At 46.8% G+C, this 22,841-nt stretch overlaps 1 protein-coding gene across 3 annotated transcripts; it reads left to right on the top strand.

Annotated features, from left to right (window-relative positions):
• Positions 1 to 802: 802 nt before the first annotated feature.
• LOC139279779 (dnaJ homolog subfamily C member 5-like) lies at positions 803 to 22,110 on the top strand. Of its 3 annotated transcripts, none has more exons than XM_070898991.1 (5): positions 803 to 938; positions 6,538 to 6,653; positions 7,254 to 7,467; positions 9,833 to 9,962; positions 17,518 to 22,110. In XM_070898991.1, the coding sequence occupies exons 2-5, from the start codon at positions 6,547 to 6,549 to the stop codon at positions 17,610 to 17,612; spliced, it is 546 nt and encodes a 181-aa protein (XP_070755092.1). In that variant the 5' UTR covers positions 803 to 938; positions 6,538 to 6,546; the 3' UTR covers positions 17,613 to 22,110. The 3 variants fall into 3 exon arrangements, with proteins under 3 accessions (XP_070755092.1, XP_070755090.1, XP_070755091.1); XM_070898989.1 differs by having other exon boundaries at positions 17,515 to 22,110; XM_070898990.1 differs by lacking the exon at positions 803 to 938 and adding an exon at positions 3,958 to 4,360 and having other exon boundaries at positions 17,515 to 22,110.
• The last annotated feature ends 731 nt before the right edge of the window (positions 22,111 to 22,841 follow it).

The following is a 22,841-nucleotide window of genomic DNA, read 5'->3' as shown; positions in this document are numbered from 1 at the left end:
TCTTCCCATTGTTTCTTATAACGCCCATCTGAACTCCTTACTGAAACCATAGTGATAGAATGTACTGACATCATAATGACATATTCAGTGAGCCCATAGCGATAGAATGTTCTGATTGTATTTGCTTTGAAGTAATTTGAACTAAACTGTAAAAATTTGTAAGTGTTGAAATGCAACTCTGGGTTTCATACGAAATTCCTTTGCCTGCTATTTTAACCTGTTAATTTTAGCCAGTTGAATTCTATGACTAAGTTAGCGAGTGGAATAATTGTACATTGTTGCTACATAGGCAGGAGTGATTGATATGTCTATATAAATATTTTCAGTATTTTTCCCTCCCAAAGATGCTGATGTAAAGTATTAGCTGCCCTCTGATATCTCGCTCAATGGCCCGTTCGTCCTTTGAGAGCCCCGATGGTGAGTCTCCACCAGCTATTCGACCACGAGGAGCAGCACAGCTTGTCATCCACACACTTTCCACCTGGGGGTCGCTGATAGTGATCAGATGCAGGGAGCCCTGGCTGATTGTCTCCTTAACTGAGCCCCAGGCTCCTCGAGAGCAATTATACAGCCTCTAAGCTCACACCAATTAACTGGACACAGGCAGGAATCAAGGCTGGTACTATCCCAGGTATAGCTCGGTTCCACACTGGGTGGTGCATGTTCAAACAGAGCCAGCATGGGCAGTTGAAATGGATTTTCACAATGAATCCAACAGCTTCTATATTACACACTAGTCAGGAGGGTGTGTCTTATGCTCCCAACCCTGAAAGTCAGTTTCTCTTTCTATTAGGCACTGATCACAAGACTTAGTGCATGCAAAGAACGGGGCTGCGGCAGTGGAATTCAGGAAGTCCCTGAACAAGGTTTTGTGACAAGTAATAATTTAGCCAGTGAAGTTATTGTCTGCACCCATTGGATCCGAGCAAAGATTGAAGGTAAGGAAACCATATTGAAAGTACACACGACCCCCACTGAGAGCCTTCAGCTGTGCTCTCCTACTGCACAGGTGCATCGGGTGGGAGCTGCTTTGTGTGCCGGTATCGGCCTGTGACTGCTGGGATACAAATGGGCGAGGTGTATCCTTGACAAGTCCAAAAAGCTGACGGGAGGCAAGCTTGGAGAGTGGGGGAGAGGGGGAGCAAGGGAGAGGAGGGGAGTGAGGGTGGTTGAGAGGGGGGAATATGGAGGAGGGGGTAATGGGGAAGAGTGGAAAGCGAGAGAGCAGTGGAGAGGGGGAGTGTGGAAGGGAGTGTGGAGAGGGGTGTGGGATGAAAACCTTAATAACTACCGTTTCCACATTACAAGACGCGGAAGGGGAAAATAGACTTATTTTTAGTCAAAAATAATTTTTAACGACAGGGTTTACATTTTGGACATATCTGGCCATTGCACTCCAAAACCGACTGGCCAGTCATAGAACTGACCACAATAAATGGCAGCAACCCTTTGGGTGAGATTTGTAAGGAGCGGACACTAGAATGCATTGTGTGTGGTGTGACCGAGACTGGGTATTTTGCCCGTTGCTCCCTCTATTTCAACAACAGGCCTCCCCTCTAATATAATTCACTGGTTTAAGGACAGATTCCTTTTTTGGGGGTACTGTCCCCCAACCTCCCTCCCTCTCTTTCGGGGCCCCAGTTCCACAGGCGCCCTCACTCATGTGGCTGTCCTTTCAGTGTGGGCCGTAGATCAGGAGTGACCATGGTGGGTGTTGCCACCCGATGTCCAGTCAGACGCACACGTTTTCCAGCAGAGGTCACTGGAGAGGCACAGGAACCCTGTCTGATTTATTCAACTGTCCAGCCCAGGGGTATAGGGCCAGTTTCAATTCGTCACCAGGGAGTGCTCACTCGGGGTACTCTAAGTTGGGACCCTCCACTTCGATTACTGAGTCTCACTAACGTTCTGCTGGGTCGGAGATTCAGGCTCAATAGTAGCATTAAAAAAAAAGGACTTGCATTTCTATAGCGCCTTTCACGACCTCAGGACATCCCAAAGCATTTTACTGCCAATGAAGTACTTTTGAAGTATAGTCACTGTTGTAATGAAGGAATCACGGCAGCCACTTTGCGCACAGCAAGCTCCCACAAGCAGCATGCGATAACGACCAGATAATCTGTTTGTAGTGATGTTGGTTGATGGATAAATATTGGCGAGGACATCGGGGAGAACGCCCTTGCTCTTCAAAATAGTGCCGTGGGATCTTTTACATTCACTTGAGACGGCTGCCTCAGTTTAACATCTCATCCGAAGGACCGCACCTGCTCAGTACTGGCATTCGAACGTCAGTCTAGAGTTTGTGCTGAAGTGGCTGACAATTATTTTAATTTTCACAACATTTAAGTGATAGGCTATAAATGTTACAAAAAGTATTATATTTTAAAAAGTAATATACTTAATGCTTAAGCACTTTGAAGGTGAATACAAAGATTACTTACTGTGAACAGTATTGAAGGCATTTTAAAAAAAAAGTTTTCATATCTGCTTTCCAAAACAAATTTAGACATCCTGGAGGTAATTTACAGTTTGTTCGATATTGTAAAACATTTGGGAGAGAATCGGCTGCCTGTTGTATATCTCTCCTGATTTAAATTTCCATTAAGGAGGGAAGATTGGAGAATAGAGGTTGGGAATGGGGAGTGGGGAGAGAGGGGGAATGGGGAGAGAGGGGGAATAGGGAGTGGGGAGAGAGGGGGAATGGGGAGAGAGGGGGAATAGGGAGTGGGGAGAGAGGAGGAATGGGGAATTAAGGGTTACGGGGAGCGGGCGGGTAAGTGGAGCTGAGTCCACAGCCAGATCAGCCATGATCTTGTTGAATGGCGGAGCAGGCTCGAGGGGCTAGATGTCCTACTCCTGTTCCTAATTCTTATGTTCTTGGGAGAGAGAGGGGATGGGGGGAATGGGGAGAGAGGGGGAATGGGGAGAGAGAGGGAATGGGGAGAGAGGGGGAATGGGGAGTGGGATGGGTGTGGGTACCAGTATTTTTTATTAAAGAGCTGGGAGCAACAGCAGCAGCAAGGTTTCCCCTCTGTTCCACCCTCACTTTCCCTCCCATCACCTCCTTATTCTCAGAATTTCTCATGCAACAGCTTCTGGTGCAAAACCCAACTTTTATACAATAAATGCAATAACATTTGGAGATGTTATATGATCAGATGTCATGTCATGTGATAAGGCAACGCATATCAGATGTTAGATGTTACACTGTTACACGGTCAGTTGTCAGCCATGAGTCAGAAGGTTGTGGGTTGAAATCCCACTCCAAAGCCTTGAGCCCATTATCTAGGCTGACACGCCCATTGCAGTACTGAGAGCGCTGCACGGTTGGAGGTGCCGTCCTTCGGATGAGACGTTAAACTGAGGCCCTGTCTGCCCTGTCAGGTGGACATAAAACTTCCCTCGGCACTATTTCGAAGATCAGGGGAGTTCTCCCCGTGTCCTGGCCAATATATATCCCTCGATCAGCATCACAAAAACTGATTATCTGATCATTATCACATTGCTGTTTGTGGGAGCTTGCTGTGTGCAATTGGCTGCCACATTTCCTACATTACAACAGTAACTAGACTTCTAAAGTACTTCATTGGCTGTAAAGCATTTTGGAACATCCTGAGGCCGTGAAAGACGCTATATAAATGCAAGTCTTTCTTTCTACGTCATGTGGTCAGAACCTCACATGATGAAACTTCCAGTAATGTCTCCAACCAGACTTGGCAACCCTAAGATTACAATAAGTGACTACATTTCAAAAAATTCTTCATTGGCTGTAAAGTGCTTTGGGACATCCTGCGGGGCGCTAACGGGGCGCAAAGACTTTTTGCCGGGGTGTGGCACTGCTACCGATCCCCGTGAAATTTTTGTCCATTAATGTCTAAACAGGTGTGTGTATAAGAGGAAACTAACAGCGTTTGACTTTGCTTCGGTCAAAAGCTCGGGACCTGGCAGCTGCTCCAGTAAACAGTAAACAGTCCAGTCATAAGAGCCAGCTTTAGACGTCAGTGGTGTAGCATTCCCACCTCTGAGTCAGAATGCCCCGGATTCGATCTCTGCTCCAGACAGTCCCAACAAGTGGAGTCCAGAGTTCCAGCTCAGAATTCCAGCTTGACATTCAGCGGGATACTTGCATCCGGTGGGTGTGGGTGACCCCCCTCTCATCATATGAGTTGTGGGAGCCCTTAAAATCCTACCCCCCCCCCCCCCATTGGTATAAAGAAGTCACGGCTATGGAAGGAGTGTTCATGTTGAGGTTGCCAACCCTGGTTGGAGACATTCCTGGAGGTTTGATCGCGTGACGTTCCAAACACGTGATATCTGATCATCTGACCTCTACACATGTTATTGCATTTACTTTACAAAGGTGAGGTCCTCTCTGTAGTGGAGTATCTTTGCTCGTGGTTTCGCTGCTAGGGTCAGCGCTCAGGAGCGGAATCGCCAATTTCGGCAGACTCCTGCTGTAATGTATGCACCTGTGAGTTTGTAGAGCTGCCAGGGTATCCCTGGTGATGGAAAACGCAGTGTCCTCCGGTACGCTCGTGGCCTTCTGCGAGAGGTGGGCGCAGGAGGGCCTGAAGTGCATCATCACCCCCGGCAACCAAATTTTAATGTCTTGATTTGTTTAAATTGTCGGTTTCAGTGACCACCCCCCCCCCCCTTTTAGCCAGGGGGCACTTGTATAATTTGTGTTTTAGTGCCCATAACAAAAAAAGGGGCACTTGAAAAGTGATTGGAGTGTGCCTCCCCCTTTAATCAAAGAGCACTTGATTTAATAGTTGCAGAGCTGTTGCATTATGTGTGGCTTAGCCAGTCACGTGATGTTCACAAGACTCAATAAAACCCCAGCCAGTTGGGTTCGGGGGATCCATGATGAGGCAAGGTGGTGATGAGGCAAGGTGGTTGTGAGCCTGGTGGATGAACTGATAATGTGTAGTGTGATTGTTAAACTTTTGCTAATAAACTAGTTCTTAATAGCAATGTGTTGCTATAAATTCTTAAGCAAAGAACCCATGAAGCAAATATATTACATCCGCCGAAAGCGAGAGGGCTGGCAACCCAAGCGGATTGTTTATCAGCCTCCCACTACACACTGTTCTCCAAGGGAGTAGCGTGAGGATACAAAAACAATGACAACGCCATACTGTCAGACTGTTAATCAGCCTGCGAAACCTCCACTACTTCACCCTGCTCTCCAAGGGGTGTAAAGGTACAAGAACAATGACAGTTCAGTGATAGTCACTCCACTCTGCAGCTCATTCTTAGCACCCAGTGGGGGTAAATTCCACTTTCACCAGTAAATGGTGTGCCTCTATACGGCCAATGGAATCTTTGGCGGGGGTGGGGGGAAACGGCGGTGGTACTTCCATAGCAACAAACAGCTGTGCACCACAAGCTTGTGGATAGATACCTGCTCGAAGGCTTCCTTGGTGTGTCAGCGAGCCTGCCCAGTGACTGACAGCCTTACAGACCAACGGGGCTCTCACGCCCAATCTCAGCTCTAGTGTTGAGTTAGCTGACCTCAGCCGGGATGGGTGTTGGGGGTTGACGGTGGGGGTGGGGCGCTCCGATTGGTCACAGTACCCCTGGAGTACAGAGAGTGCAATTCGGCCGTGGTTCCTGCTCCTGCCGGAACTCCACTTGTGTGGGCATTAGGGGGGCCATTGGGCTTGGCGGTGTGGACTCCCACCACTCACTGTCTAGTCTTGTGCACAAGGAACGGGAATTTGGGGAAGTACAGGAGGGTGATCAGCACCTGTGCAACTGTCCTCCAGCAAATGGGATGTGGCATTGGGAAAGGGGCAGAAATGAACAGACCAATTTGGCCAGGAAGAAACAGCCGCAATGAGAATGTTACTTTTTGAAAACAGTAGGAAAGCCACACCTTGCACCCTATGTTTCCTGGTGGCCGTACAATCCTCAAAGTGTGTGGGGGATGGACCGTAGGCTCTAACAAGCAGCAACATGGCTTAAACAGGCAAGCCCGGGCACTCGACCCATTGGACCCTCTGGTGGCTGCGCTCTTATTTGCTGCTGTGTTGGGGCTGCTGCCTCTATGTTGGTGAAAGAACCAGAGATGAGATGAGAAGAATGCTTTTTATGCAGCAAGTTGTTTTGATCTGGAACTCACTGCCTGAAAGAGCGGTGGAAGCAGATTCAATAGTAACTTTCAAAAAGGAATTGGATAAATACTTGAAGCGGAGAAAATTGCAGGGCTATGAGGAAAGAGCAGGGGAGTGGGACTATTTGGATAGCTCTTTCAAAGATGTCAGCACATGCATGATGGGCCAAAAGGCCTCCTTCTGTGCTGTAAGATTCAATGATTCTTAAATAAGAGTGAGCGAAGTGGATCTAATTGGATAAATCTTTCTAAGAGCCAGCACAGGCACGTTGGGCTGAATGGCCTCCCTCTGTGTTCTATGATTCTATGTCTTCCCTCCATTTGGTAGTGAGCTGCAGTTTGGCCCTTCATTGAGGTCCATCCGACTGAAGAGACTTTGATAACTACCAGGTAACCTGTCACATTATCTTCACTTTCCAAAGGAAGCTACAATGGCCTTCAGACAGGACCGAGCAAATTCAACAAGTGGTGAAACTCTTTATACAATTCTACATTTGCCAAGGAAATCGACGCCAGAAGAGGTCAAAGCAGCCTATAGGTAGGAACAATGGAACAGGAGGAGGCCATTCAGACCCTTGAGCCTGTTCCGCCGTTAAATTATATCAGGATTGATCTGTCTCTTTACTCCATTTACCCACCTTCATCCCATTTCCCTTGATACCCAACTACAACCTGCCAATCTCAGTTTAACATTTTCAATTGAACCCCAGCCTCAGCAGCTTTCTGGGGGAGAGAGTTCCAGATTTCCACGACTGCCAATGGTGGAGCAATCGAAATCGGGGATGCGCAAGCGGCCTGAATTGGAGGAGCGCAGAGATCTTGTAGAACTGGAGGAGGTTACAGAGAAAGGGAGCAGGCAAGGCCATGAGGGATTTGAAGAGAAGGATGGATAATTTTTAAATCGAGGCATTACCGGACCGAGAGCCAATGTAGGTCAGCGAGTGCAGGGGGTGATGGGTAAATGGGACTTGGTGCGAGTTAGGACACGGGCAGCAGAGTTCTGGATGAGTTTGTTTACAGAGGGTGGAGAGTGGGAGGCCAGCCTGCTAGAGCGTTGGAATAGTTTAAGGAGGAGAGTTGGCGCTTGTATCAAAGCGTCTTTCGGTTGCCAGTGATTCTGTGTCTGATTGCAATGCAGACGGCTGGCACTGAGATACCACCCAGACAAAAATCCGAATGACCCCTCAGCAGCCGAGATCTTCAAGGAAATAAACAGAGCCCACAGCATACTCTCCGACGAAAAGAAGAAGCACATCTACGACTCGTATGGCTCGGCCGGGCTGCACCTGACCTCCATGCTGGGGGAGGATGCGGAGAACATCATAGCCGCACAGAACAACTGCTGTGTGAAGGTGAGTCTGGTGCCGGTGCGCTGTGCCTCGCATCGCCAACCCTGGTTGGACACATTCCTGGATATAACCTCACGCCTCCAATTGCTCCGCCCTTCCACTCTCCCACCATTGGTCGCCCAACACGTCCAACCTCACGGTGCTCCGCCATCCCACACCCAATTGGAAAGCGAAAAGACTCTTGGCTATCCGATTGGATGATTCTTTACTGTCAGTCAAACAGTCTCTTTTTTTTTCTTCCCACATCTCCAATATTTTTTACTAATAAATAAAAATGTTCAAAGAAAATGAAAATAATGCACTTTTTTTTTAATGCCCCTATCATTTTTTTCTCCCGGGTTTTCCTCGCAGCAGTGTCCATCTTTAATTCCTGGAGACTCCGGGACGATGCTAGAGGGTTGGCAAGCCAAGTCCATGTCCATCTTTGTTTCAGCCGCAGTGCCAATGCGCTGTGCTGCAGCAGAGGCAGGGGGGGGGAGGGGGTGGACCTTGAATCGACTGACATACTCGTTCCCAATTTCATCTCCTTTCTCCCGCCTCTCTCCTGACGGGGTTAAGGTTCAATTGGCATTGGTTGCCCCCCCCCCCCCCCAAAGCACCTTGGCCAAGTGGCCATTTTCAACCTGCAAGGGTAAGACGGTGTGGGTTGGTAGGCTATTTGACTGTAGCAGCATCAGAGGCCAACCCAATCCTGTCCTCGGCTCGACATTGGCCGGTCGATCCTTTAAACTTTCCTCTCCCGTTCATTCTCAACTTGAAATCTGCTGTCCTACACACTCTTCCTCCCCTGCTTAGGCGTCAGCTTTAGATCAGTGGCTCCAGAGACCAGAGGATGCAATGCTGAGGGGAGGTGTACCAGGATCCCGGCCTAATTTCTGACGCTACTGACCCCCATCAGAGCTACAGCGGAGTGTTCAGGAGAGTCCCCTGATATTTCCTTTGCAGTTGATGAATGTTAATTGAAAACTTTTAGATAACTGGCAACTTCATCCCACAAGCAATAGAAGGAAAAAAATAGACTTTAAAAAAATCCCGACTTTTGATGTGCTTTTTATTAATATTTTTAACATAAACTGTGGTGCAAGCAGATACAACAGTAACTTTCAAAAGGGAATTGGATAAATACTTGAAAAGGAAACAAATAATTTCAGGATTGCACGTCCTGCTTGATGTCTTTCAAATCTGAAGATAGTTCATGAACTATCAAAGTCCTTCGAACCATCAGCGAGGGTGTTACTTTCCATCATCCTGGGCTGTATCCCTTTCAAGGTTGCTCTCGCATGCAGCCATTTATGTCTGATCAATCGCACCCTTTCCTGCCACCTTCAGCTAACCATCGTAAAGGTGTCACACCTCTCCTGCGCTCCTGTGGTATGGAAAGACCAATATGCTACAAGGTGCTGTACTCCGGCCTCTGAACTCTAAGGGCCGAAAGGCGCACCTATGAAGGTCCTACCTGGTTTTACCGCTGGAATGTCTGAGGCGACCAGAGGATCGATTTTCGGGACTTTGAAACTTTTAATAGTTCAGTCCACTGGGCCACCAGGGAGGGTTTCAGCCGGGCCAGCGGCCTGGCACCCAAGAGTTGGTGTCAGGCTGCCCATTGGCAGCACGGCCGAACCCGGGGGTACTATCTTGCCGGCCGATCGGGAAGTCGGCAAGAAAAATTAAATAGATGGCGGCAGTGGGCCCTCCCCTTGAAGGGCTGTCGCGCTGCCGGGCCGCGCACAGTACGGATACACAGGGAGCTGTCGGGCACCACGCGGTGGGGGGATTGCCGGATTTTCGTGAATTTCACGCAAATTATTTTTAAGGTGAGGGAGAGCGGCAGTGCACGTTCTGAAGACACACTTGCGGCGGTCATCAGGATCGTGGCAGAATCGGGACCAGGCTGAAAAATCCCCAACCTGAATTTGGGGCAGAGCGGCCATTTGATGACAAAGCGGCAGCCACGGAATTCCGCTGCATGGCCGCCGTAAACGGACAGTAATGGTTCTCTCTGAGACCCTGAATCTCGGCCCCAAGGACTTGTTACAATTTGGATACAGGATATATTTATATCAAAGGGATGATCAAAATGCCAGTGAGATCAGCTAAAACTGAAAAGTTACTGGACACAGTTAATACAAAGAAATTAATACAAAGAGAAATCAGTAGCAGTGAAGTACCATCCAATTAACAACTTCCTAACAAAAAGGCCCACTCAAAGATCGTCATGTCTGGTCCAAAACCGGGACAGTGGTTGGTGCCCTTACTATTGGGATTCGGGCCCATGGGTTTCGGAGGGAGAAGAATGTAAGGTCTGGCCTCAGCTCCTGTATAACTTGGTTTCTGCAACTGTGCACTCAATGGTTTGCTTGTCTTGCAGATTGTGGCCTATTTCTGTACGTTCATCACTTGCTGTTGTTGCTGTTTGTGTTGCTGCTTCTGCTGCGGCAAATGTTTGCCAAAGGATGATCAAAACACCGAGAGCTCAGAGGACTATCCCACTTGCGAAGGTGAGGAACAGTGCATGTTGACCAAACCTTAGACCTCTTCAAAAGACTTTTCCTTGTGTTCAACAACAACTTGCATTTATATAGCACCTTTAATGCAGTAAAATGTCCCAAGGTGCTTCACAGGAGCGTTATCAAACAACATTTAAAACCGAGCCACATAAGGCATAATTAGGGCAGATGACCAAGAGCTTGGTCAAAGAGGTAGGCTTTAAGGATTGCCTTAAAGGAGGAAAGAGAGATAGAGAGACAGAAAGGTTTGGAGTGGGAATTCCAGAGCTTGGGGCCTAGGCAGCTGAAGGCACGGCAGAGATTTCCAAGGGTTTTAGAGCTAGAGGAGGTTACAGAGATGGGAAGGGGGCGAGGCCATGGAGGGATTTGAATACAAGATGAGAAATTTAAAATCGAGGCACTACTCAACTGAGAACCAATGTAGGTCAGCGAGCACAGGGGTGATGGGTGAAGGGGATTTGATGCAAGTAAGGATATGGGTAGCTATTTTTGGATGAGCTTAAGTGTATGGAAGGTGGAAGGCCGGCCAGGAGTGCATTGGAATAGTCAAGTCTAGAGGTAAAAAATGCATGGATGAGGGTTTTAACAGCAGATAAGCTGAGGCAGGGCAGAGTTGGGAGCTGTTGCGGAGTTGGAGGTCGTTCATCCTTCTGGTTTTCACCCTGCCCTCCTAAAGGGACGAACTCTCCTGGGATATGGAGCATAGGAACAGAAGGAAGCCATTCAGCCTCTCGAGCCTGTTCCACATTAGATCACGGCTGATCTGAGTTTTAACTCAGTTTACCCAGCTTTGTTCTGTACCCCTTGATATCCTTACCCAACATAAGCCTATCGATCTCAGTCTGGAAAGCTCCAATAGGACCCCAACATCCACAACCTTTTTGGGGAGCGAGTTTCAGATTTCCATGACTTTTTTTGTAAAGAAGTGCTTCCTGATATCATCCCTGAATGGCCTAGCTCTAATTTTAAGATTATCCCCCTTGTTCTGGACTCCCCACCCCAGGAAATAATTTCTCCGTATCTACCCTATCGAATCCCTTTATCATTTTAAACATTCCTTGCTGTTTTAAACTTAAGGGAATACAAGCCTATGCAACCTGTCCTCATAATTTAACCCTTTAATCCCCGGTATCATTCTAGCAAATTTGCATTGCACTCTTTCCAAGCCCAATGTATCCTTCCCAAGGCATGGTGCTCAGAACTAAACGTAGTGCTCCAGCTGGGGTCTGACCAAGACTCTGTACAACTGAAGCATCACTTCCTCCCCTTTCAGATGAAGGTAAGTGTTAGAAATAACTTCTTCACGGCTATCTCTGGTCACTTTAAAGAATCAGGTTCGAGTGCAAACCAATATGATGGGTATATTGTGTTTCATCAGAGTTTAAGACAAATATAACACATTCGTTACACAGCAAAAACATACGACCATGACAAGTAGTTGACACACGTGAGCAATTCTCTTCTTCCTTTCATCTAGACCTTCCTTCTCTCTCTCTCTCTCCCATCTGTAAGCTCCTTCTCTCTCTCTCTCTCTTTTGCCTGTGAGTACAAGCTTTTGGAAGGTCGCTTTTATTCTATTTTTAGGGGTGGACCTGAACCAGAATCTTTACAAGACCTTTAGAGGTTTCCCTAAAAACTTGCTATCCAAAACTGTATCAAGTTCTTTGTTTCGATTCTGTTAAGCTAACTTCAAATCCTACCTTAGCATTATACATAAAATACATAAACAAGGTTCAAATCTTAACTTAAAAACAACAGATAATCGCTTAGCACAGGGAGGTTGTGTATAGTACAAAGAAGCCATATCATCGACAGGAAACCAAGACATTAGCATTTCTAAGCATTTATCTGGTCTGAGGAGACTTTTCATCTGCAATTCGAACATAACCATTTAAACACAGAATTTTTCGTGTCACAGTTTTAATCGCATAACTATATATAGTTTTAGGTATTTTTAGTTTCTAACATAAGTACAGGTTCCACTGACCCCAGCTGTCCTCCAATACATTATCCATTCTATATGCATCAACCTAGACAGTGTCAGCAAGCTATTCAATTATGTGTGTGTGTGTGTGGAGTACGTGCCATGGGGGGAGGAAGGTGGAGGGGGTGGGTGCGGGTATATTACAGCTGAATCGGACCTGGTCCTTACTTGCTCTCCAAGCACCTGTGCTTTCCAGCAGGGTGACTAGACACAGGGATTAGAAGTGGGAACCCTGGCTGATTTTACACTTCTCTAGCTCAGGGGTTGCTGCTGAGTCAAACTTTCAGGCAATGGACTTAGAGAGGAGAGTTAGGGTATGAGAGCAACAAGCATCGATGGGAGAGTTAGGGTACTAGAAGGACAGACTTTGATGGGAGAGTTAGAGTATTAGTGGGATGGGCTTCAATGGAAGAGTTAGGGTAGTAGAGAGATGGGCGTTGTTATATATGTATACTTGTATTTACTCTGTACAGTCACCAAAGGGCTCATCCCCTGGAGTCCCAAGGGATCCCATAATCCCTTGGGAGCACAGGTATTTAAGGAGGCTTCACAGGTTGGAGAGGCATTATGGAGACCTGCAATAAAAGACTACAGTCACACTTTACTTTGAGTTCACAGTGTTCAGTTTGACTCTCCATACACAACAACTGGCGATGAGATACAGATAGCGAACCCAAAGATGCAGAGAACAGTGGGCATCCTGGAGAAATTCTCGGAGGGAGATGATTGGGAAACTTTTGTGGAGATACTCGACCAATACTTCGTGGCCAACGAGCTAGATGGGGAAGAGAGCGATGCCAAACGAAGGGCGATTCTCCTCACCGTCTGTGGGGCACCAACATATGGCCTCATGAAGAATCTGCTCACTCCAGCGAAACCCACGGAGAAATCATACCACGATTTGTGCACACTGGTCCGAGAGCATTTGAACCCGAAGGAAAGCGTTCTGATGGCGAGGTACCAGTTCTACACTGACAAAAGGTCTGAAGGCCAGGAAGTGGCGAGTTATGTCACCGAGCTAAGATGCCTTGCAGGACATTGCGAATTTGAAGGACATTTGGAACACATGCTCAGAGACTCTTGGCCACGAAACCATACTTCGCAAACTCGTGACTGTAGAGACCCCAACCTTGAGTAATGCCATAGCGATAGCCCAGGCGTTCATTGCCACCAGTGACAATACGAAGCAAATCTCTCAGCACACAAGTGCTGCTACAAGTACTGTGAACAAAGTGATGTTATTTTCAAATCGTAACATAGAGGGTAGGTCATACATACCTGCAGCTACACATCCGCCGATGTCTGAGAGTCCATCATCAAGGGTGATGAATGCAAGGCCATTAACACCTTGTTGGTGTTGCGGTTGTGATCATAATTTCCATTCGTGCCGATTCAAAGAGTACGTTTGCAAGGGCTGTGGAACAATGGGACACCTTCAACAAGTGTGCAGGCAAGCTGCAAAGCCTGTTAAACCTGCAAACTACCATGTTGCAGAGGAGGACAGATCCACAGAAGATCACAACGAACCAGAGCCTCAGATCGAGGAGGCAGAGGTACATGGGGTGCACACATTCACCACGAATTGTCCCCCGATAATGCTGAATGTTGAACTAAATGGATTCCTGGTATCAATGGAGCTGGACACGGGCATGAGCCAGTCCATCATGGGCAAAAAGACTTTCAAACGGTTGTGGTGCAACAAGGCCTCAAGGCCAGTCTTAACTCCAGTTCGCACGAAACTAAGAACTTACACAAAAGAACTGATTCCTGTAATCGGCAGTGCTACCGTAAAGGTCTCCTTCGATGGAGCGGTGCACAAGCTACCACTCTGGGTGGTACTGGGCGATAGTCCCACGCTGCTCGGCAGGAGCTGGCTGGGAAAGATACGCTGGAACTGGGACAACGTCCGAGCGCTATCGCCCGCTAACGACACTTCGTGTGCACAGGTCTTAAACAAATTTTCTTCACTGTTCGAACCAGGCATCGGGAAATTCCAAAGTGCAGATCCACCTCATTCTGGGGCACGACCCATTCATTATAAGGCGAGAGCAGTACCGTACATGATGAGAGAAAGGGTAGAGATTGAGCTAGACCGGCTGCAAAGAGAGGGCATAATTTCCCCGATCAAGTTCAACGAGTGGGACAGTCCTATCGTCCCAGTCCTCAAGGGAGACGGCACTGTCAGAATCTGTGGCGATTACAAAGTAACTATCAATCGTTTCTCCCTGCAGGACCAATACCCACTACCAAAGGCCGATGACCTCTTTGCAACACTAGCGAGAGGAAAGACGTTCACGAAGCTGGATCAGACTTCAGCCTACATGACGCAGGAACTGGAGGAATCATCAAAAGCCCTCACCTGCATCAACACGCACAAAGGTCTTTTTACTTATAACAGTTGCCCGTTTGGAATCCGATCAGCGGCGGCAATATTCCAGAGAAACATGGAAAGTTTACTGAAGTCAGTCCCGCACACCATGCTCTTCCAGGACGACATCTTGGTCACAGGTCAGAACACAGTCGAGCATCTGCAGAACCTGGAGGAGGTTCTTAGTTGACTCAACTGCGTGGGGCTCAGGTTAAAATGCTCGAAGTACGTTTTCCTGGCACCTGAAGTGGAGTTCCTAGGAAGGAAGATTGCAGCAGATGGCATCAGGTCCACCAACACGAAGACTGAGGCAATCAAGAACGCACCGAGGCTACAGAATGTGACGGAGCTGCGGTCGTTTCTGGGACTCCCGAACTACTTTGGTAACTTCTTACTGGGTCTCAGCACACTGTTAGAACCACTGCATGTCTTACTACGAAAAGGGGATGAATGGGTTTGGGGCAAAAGCCAAGAAAATGCCTTTGTAAAAGCGAGAAAATTGTTATGCTCAAACAAATTGCTTGTGTTGTATGATCCATGTAAACGTTTGGTACTAGCATGTGATGCGTCGTCATATGGCAACAAGCTAATGATTTTGGGAAACTGCAACCGGTTGCTTATGCATCCAGGAGTCTGTCTAAGGCTCAGAGAGCCTACAGCATGATTGAGAAAGAAGCGTTAGCGTGTGTCTATGGGGTAAAGAAAATGCATCAATACCTGTTTGGGCTAAAATTCGAATTGGAAACTGACCATAAGCCACTTATATCCCTGTTCTCCGTGAGTAAAGGGACAAATACCAAGGCATCGGCCCGCATCCAGAGATGGGCGCTCACGTTATCCGCATACAACCACGCCATCCGCCAAAGGCCAGGCACAGAAAACTGCGCCGATACTCTCAGTAGGCTGCCATTGCCCACCACGAGGGTGGAAATGGCGCAGCCCGCAGATCTAGCCATGGTTATGGAAGCATTTGAGAGTGAGCAATCACCCGTCACTGCCTGGCAGATCAAAACCTGGACAAGCCAGGACCCCTTATTATCTCTAGTCAAAAGCTGTGTGCTTCACAGGAGCTGGTCCAGTGTCCCAGTGGAAATGCAGGAAGAGATAAAGCCGATCCAGCGACGCAAAGATGAAATGTCTATACAGGCAGACTGCTTTCTGTGGGGCAATCGAATTGTGGTCCCCAAGAAGGGCAGAGACACCTTCATCAATGACCTCCACAGTAACCACCCAGGCATCGTAATGATGAAAGCGATAGCCAGATCCCATGTGTGGTGGCCCGGTATCGATGCGGACTTAGAGTCCTGCATTCATAGATGTAATACACGCTCGCAGTTAAGCAATACACCTAGGGAGGCACCGCTAAGTTTATGGTCTTGGCCCTCCAAACCATGGTCTAGGGTACACGTCGACTATGCAGGCCCGTTCTTGGGTAAAATGTTCCTTGTGATTGTAGATGCGTACTCCAAGTGGATTGAATGTGAGATAATGTCGGCTAGCACGTCTGCTGCCACTACTGAAAGCCTGCGGGCCATGTTTGCCACACACGGCCTACCCGATGTCCTGGTGAGCGACAACGGGCCATATTTTACCAGTGCTGAGTTCAAAGAATTCATGACCCGCAATGGGACAAAAATGTCACATCCGCCCCGTTTAAACCAGCGTCCAATGGTCAGGTAGAGCGAGCAGTGCAAACCATCATGCAAGGCTTGAAGAGGGTAACTGAAGGTTCACTACAGACTCGCTATCCCGAGTCCTGCTTAGCTACTGCATGAGACCCCACTCACTCACTGTGATCCCACCTGCTGAACTGCTCATGAAAAGAGCACTTAAGACAAGGCTCTCGTTAGTTCACCCTGATCTACATCAACAGGTAGAGAGCAGGCGGCTTCAATAAAGTGCATACCAAGATAGCGCAACTATGTCTCACGAGATTGAAATCAATGATCCTGTATTTGTATTAAATTATGGCCAAGGTCCCAAGTGGCTTCCCGGCACTGTCATGGCCAAAGAGGGGAGCAGGGTGTTTCGGGTCAAACTTTCAAATGGATTCATTCACCGGAAACACTTGGACAAAATCAAACTCAGATTCACGGACTATCCTGAGCAACCCACCTTGGACACTATCTTTTTTGATCCCCCAACATACACACCAGTGGCAACTGGCACCACGGTTGACCACGAAGCAGAACCCATCATCCACAGCAGCCCAGCAGGGCCCAACACATCAGGCAGCCCAGCAAGGCCAGCTGCACAGCAGCCCAGTGAGGGCCCAACAAATGATTCAACAATACCAGCTTTCACACCGAGACGATCAACCAGGGCAAGAAGGGCCCCAGATCAACTCACATTGTAAATAGTTACACTATTGACTTTGGCGGGGGGGGGGGGGTGTTATATATGTATACTTGTATTTACTCGGTACAGCCACCAGAGGACTCATCCCCTGGAGTCCCAAGGGATCCCATAATCCCTTGGGAGCACAAGTATTTAAGGAGGCTTCACAGGTTGGAAAGGCACTCTGGAGACCTGCAATAAAAAACTAAGGTCACACTTTACTTTGAACTCACAGTCTGACTCTTTCTCCATACACAACAGGCTTCAATGGAAGAGTTAGGGTACTAGAGAGACAGACTTTGATGGGAGAGTTAGGGTACTAGAGGAATGGGCTACGATGGGAAAGTTAGGGTACTAGAGAGATGGGCTTCAATGGGAGAATTAGGATAGTATAGGGATGGGCTTCGATGAGTGTTGGAGGTAGGACATTTAATGAGAGAGTTCAAGCACTAGAATGATGAGTTTAATGGAAGGGTTAGGGTATTAGAGGGATGGGTTTGAATGAGAGAGTTAGAGTACTGGAGGGATGGGGTTTGATGTGAAATTTCAGGCACAAGAGGGATGGGCTTCAACGAGCCAAATGCCCTTTTCTCCTCCTTGATTTTTCTTGCATTGTGCCCCAATCGATTCCATAATTGAGACGGCACCTCCGACATTGCAGCATTCCCTCAGTGGGGCACTGGGATTGTCAGCCTGGATTTTGTGCTCAAGTCTCTGGAGTAGGACTTGAAGCCCCAACTTCTGACACAGAGACCACAGTGCTACTCTCTGAGCCACAGCTAAATTCCCGCAGAGCATAGTTCTTATTGTTTTAATACCTTTACATTGAACGTTACGTTTATTTTCTGTTTCAGAAGATTCAAGCCCTATCCTGGCTCAGCCATATACCATGAACAGAGAAAACAGCCCATTAAACCAGGAGTTTGAACCCAGCTACAACACAGATAAATAAGAAGGGAGAAATTTGCTTTTGGTGGAGATTACAACCTAATTCAACCCTTTGAAGACTTGATAGAACTTTTCAAATAAGTCATTATTCTCCATTATCTAGTATTTGATAAAGAAATCTTAAGGGCATGAAGCTCATTCCTTCCACTGTCCATGTAAAATCCACTCTATCATGGACTATGATCATCCACAGATGCAACTACAGCAGTGATGAGGGGCTTTTCCTTGGCATGGATTTTTCCATGGGGTGTCCCACTCTCCAAATCCCAGAATTGCCCTTGATGCTCCCTCCCCTAGCTCTCTCTGGTTCCACCTCTCTGTTCAACCCATTTCACCTCCCAATGAAAAAGCATCTTCTTTACACTGCAGGTAAACCAGAGCCTTACATCGTGCATTATTCATCTCCAGCCATGATCTTTCCATTGTTCTAGCAGCTCGGGAGCCATCATCTTCCACACAGTACTTGACTACGTCTATTTGTCCTTGTCCTTACAAACTTTGGTTCCATTCATGACTACTCATCCAATTCTCCCTTGTCCTTGTAGGCGAACTGAAATTGGATGTAGAGATGATCTGTTCCAAGCCAGTGCAGTGGGTGCAACATTTTACCTGGCATTAAATTGGGCCAGTCACAAGTCTGAAATTTGTTGCGCTCAGTTGGCCCTTCCCTAGTTGCCCTTGGAAGGTGGGTGCTAATAGTAAACCACCTTTTGTGGGACTGGAGTCATGCATAGGCCTGACCAGTTAGGAACGGAACATTCCCTCCCCTTTACAACGTTAAAGACGCTATATAAATGCAAGTTGGCTCCACCTAGCCGCTGCTTTTATAGCTGTATGATACTGTGGCACTGTTGCCCGTGCAAGGGGTTATCAAACCAAGCTGTCTCCACCTACCCATTCCTTTTGAAAATAGTAAAATTCCTCTTACAACCCCGCACCATTTTGCCACTTAAAAGTAGTTTAACAGCGGACATTCATTTCTAGTTATGCGTCTTTTAAAGATGGAAATTAGATGTTTTGAGTCTCCAATCTACCCATTGCCTGAACGTGTATACACTCACTGGATAAGTACAGATAAGGAAGGCCATTTTAAGGCCATTTGAGCTCACTCATTCCAGAAGGCCCACAGTCCTATGCTGACCCCACCCCTATGATGACGTCCAAAATCTTTAAATTATTCTGAGAATTTTGCTTCCACTAGAGGCTATTCCATTCGCCCTGTCTTTTGGTGTAAAATCCTTCTGACCTCCATCCTAAATGTTCTTTTATCCAGTTCGAATCTATGTGACCGTGTCCAGCTGTCATGGTTTACATAGAAACATAGAAAATAGGTGCAGGAGTAGGCCATTCGGCCATTCGAGCCGGCACCACTATCTAATATGATTATGGCTGATCATGCAACTTCAGTATCCCATTCCTGCTTTCTCTCCATACCCCTTGATCCCTTTAGCCGTAAGGGCCACATCTAACTCCCTTTTGAATATATCTAACGAACTGGCCTCAACAACTTTCTGTGGTAGAGAATTCCACAGGTTCACAATTCTCTGAGTGAAGAAGTTTCTCCTCATCTCGGTCCTAAATGGCTTACCCCTTATCCTTCGATTGTGACCCTTGGTTCTGGACTTCCCCAACATCGGGAACATTCTTCCTGCATCTAACCTGTCCAATCCCGTCAGAATTTTACATGTTTCTATGAGATCCCCTCTCATTCTTTTAAATTCCAGTAAATATAAGCCTAGTCGATCCAGTCTTTCTTCATATATCAGTCCTGCCATCCTGGGAATCAGTCTGGTGAACCTTTGCTGCACTTCCTCAAGAGCAAGAATGTCCTTCCTCAGATTAGGAGACCAAAACTGTACACAATATTCAAGGTGTGGCCTCACCAAGGCCCTGTACAACTGCAGTAAGACCTCCCTGCTCCTATACTCAAATCCTCTTGCTATGAAGGCCAACATGCCATTTACCTTCTTCACCGCCTGCTGTACCTGCATGCCAACTTTCAATGACTGATGTACCATGACACCCAGGTCTCGTTGCACCTTCCCTTTTTCTAATTAGCAGCACATTCAGCTTTTGGGGCTTATTTTATGCTGAGTTGAATACTGGAGAGGAGAAAGAAAAGGCATCTACTACTCAGCAGATCTTGGACCTCACCCTCACCTGGTGATAGAAACCCGTTGCCAATTTCAGGAAAAGGAAACCTCTAGGAAGTTCCTTGTCAATTCCCAATGGAAATCAATCAGTCAAGGGAGTATGGTTAACAGTAATACACCACTGAACACACCCTTTAACCCCGAACATATTACATAGAATTTCATAGAATCTACAGTCCAGAAACTGGCCATTCGGCCCAACTGGTCTATGCTGGTGTTTATATTCCACACGGGCCTCCTCCCACTCCAATTACCTATTCTCGCCCTGATCCATCTCCGTCTATTCCCATTTCTCTCATAGCCTTCCTTTCAATGTGTCAATCCTTCAACCACTCCATGTGGCAGCGAGTTCCACATTCTCACAACTCTGCATAAAGAAGGGTAAAAAGATAAAATTGTTGGGTGGATATCCACTGAAGCTTTAAGGGATTTAAAAATAAAATAAAATCCAGTACACAAAACATCATAACCCTCAAACTCCCCCTCCCCAATCATTGTGAGTTTGACCAATGTGCCTTTGGAGGAGTGTCTCCATTCTGCTCTTGGGAACCTTTACCACCCGTCCAGGGTCGAGCTCCAAGTCTGTGCCATTCCAGGCTCGGCCTGCAGACCGGGCCAGTTCCCAGCTGGGTGCCCCTTCAGGGAGTAACATCTGGAATAAGTGGGGACTTCCTTTGCCTTGTGAAACTCTGGATATTTTAAAAGTTAAAACAGAAAATGCACAGATATTTAGGATATATGTTAACGATTTAATATGTGGAAAACAATCATTAAAATACGAAATCTCTTTGTACAATTTGTCACCATGGAGACGTTTGGCACTAATTCTGGTGACTGGGGTCTTTATACAGCAACGCCACCCTGAACAGGATTCAATGAATAAAAAGTGCAGTATAAAATTGTGAATTTGGCAGTTTCACAGTTTGAGTCTTTAATGTAAATTTGAAATGTCTCAGTGGCTAAATGCAGGGCCCACTGTAGATGTTGGCTTTAAATTAAGCCATTCGCAAATCTGTGAACAGAAAGAAGTTAAGAAACAAATCATGCATTTACACTTCACCTTTCACATCCGCTGGGTGACACGAAGCACTTGCAGTAACCCTTGTTGTACAGGCAAATGTAGCAGCCAATTTGTGAACAGCAATGTCCCACAAACAGAAAATGAGATAAATGACCAACTAGTCTGTTTTTGGTGGGATAAATATTGACCAGGTCACCAGGGAGAACGCCCCTGCTCTTCTTCGAATAGTGCCACATGATTTTTTACATGATCTGAGAGGGCAGATGGGGCCACAGGTTAATGTCTCATCCAAAAGATGGCACCTTCCACAGTGTAGCGCCCCCTCAGTCTGGATTGTGTACTTCAATTCTGGAGTGGGGCTTGAACCCACGACCTTCAAACTGAGAAGCAAGCGAGCGCTACCCACTGTGCCACGGCTGACACAAGAAAGGCAAAACTTCTATCACTGCTCAGTGCTGAATTAGCAGATCTCACTTGGGGTGTGATAATTGGGATTGGTGAACTTAAATAGGAAGGGGTTCCCATTCCTGATCACGCTTCTGATCAAGGGAATAATGAGTATGGCACTGATATACTTGCCTTGGAAAATATTTACGCACTTGCTATGTTCTTGAAGAATATTTAAAGGAACAGTTTCATCTGGTGATCGGACAGACATTGGACGCTATATTGAAATTGGGAAGTTAGTTCTTCAGGAACTGATTGGCGGTTTTGCCACCACTCATGCTCGAGAAAATACATCTCCCCAAGTTAGTAAAGAAAGGGAAGTGGATACAGTGTGACTCAGCCAGCTCCCCATCACCCCGCTACCAAGGGGAGGAGGTGGGGCAGGGGGATGGTTTGGGGATTAAAGAAAGACTTGGATTTATATAGCGCCTTTCATGACCACCGGACGTCTCAAAGCGCTTTACAGCCAATGAAGTAGTCTGAGCCCCCCACCTCCTTTCAACCATGTAAATCAATTCCTCTCAGCTCAGTGCATTTTAGTCTAATGACAAGTGTGAAAGACATTTGAACAATCTGCCTCAGTTGTGACATTAGAGTTGATATCTCCACCATCTGCATTGCAGCATCTACTTCAACCTAATGTTCCTGGCTGATGAAATCACTTGTAGATTATTTAACCCCTGTGGTCAGCTCTGGGTCCTTTTACTTCAACACTGTGGGGTAAATGTTATGCTTCCCCGTCTCCAATGCAATGGGAGTGTAGGATCTTCTGTAGAGAATGAGATCATTTATCCTTCTTCCACATCCCCCTTTCCTTTCTGTACTTACGCAGAAGCTGCCTTGCACTGTGCACGCTAATTCATTAAAATAATTTAACAGAATGCATCCCGATTTATGTTATTATTGCTACTGCCTCTTTCTGTTAACTGTGCAACGTAATAACTGTAAGGAGTTTACAAATATCAAATAACCATGGCTCAGTGGATGGCACTCTCGCCTGAATCTGAAGGTTGAAGGTTCAAGTCCCACTCCTGGGTCTTTTGAGCACAAAGTCTAGGCCATCACTTCCCAGTGCAAGGCCGAGGAAATGCTACACTGTCGGAGATGCCGTCTTTCGGATGAGACGTCAAACTGATGCTCCATCTGCCCTCAGAGATTGATGTAAAAGATCCTATGCCACTACTTGAAGAAGACCAGGGAAGTTCTCACTGGCCAATATTTATCCCTCACTTAAAAAAAACAGATTATCTGGTCATTATCACATAGCTATCTGTGGGACCTTGCTGTGCACAAATTGGCTGCCGTGTTTCCCACATTACAACAGTGACGACACTTCAAAAAGTACATTGACTGTAAACGCTTTGGGATCTCCGGTGGTCATGAAAGGCACCAATATAAATGCAAGACTTTCCTTAGCAGAAAACCTCTGCTCCTAGTTCTCATTCTAGCCCACCTGCTTCCATTTAAATAATAAGGTAATTGCATTAATGTATTCTGATATATCTAGCTACAGATGTTTGTTAGATAAAGGTATCAAAGGATATGGATCAAAGCTGAGGTAGAGATCAGGCATGATATGGTTGAATAGTGCCATGGGATCTTTTGCGTCCAC

This window comes from Pristiophorus japonicus, chromosome 14 (genome assembly GCF_044704955.1).
Source record: "Pristiophorus japonicus isolate sPriJap1 chromosome 14, sPriJap1.hap1, whole genome shotgun sequence".
Lineage (NCBI taxonomy): Eukaryota > Metazoa > Chordata > Chondrichthyes > Pristiophoridae > Pristiophorus > Pristiophorus japonicus.
Note: the sequence above shows the minus strand (reverse complement) of the source record. Positions and strands in the feature narration are given on the sequence as shown.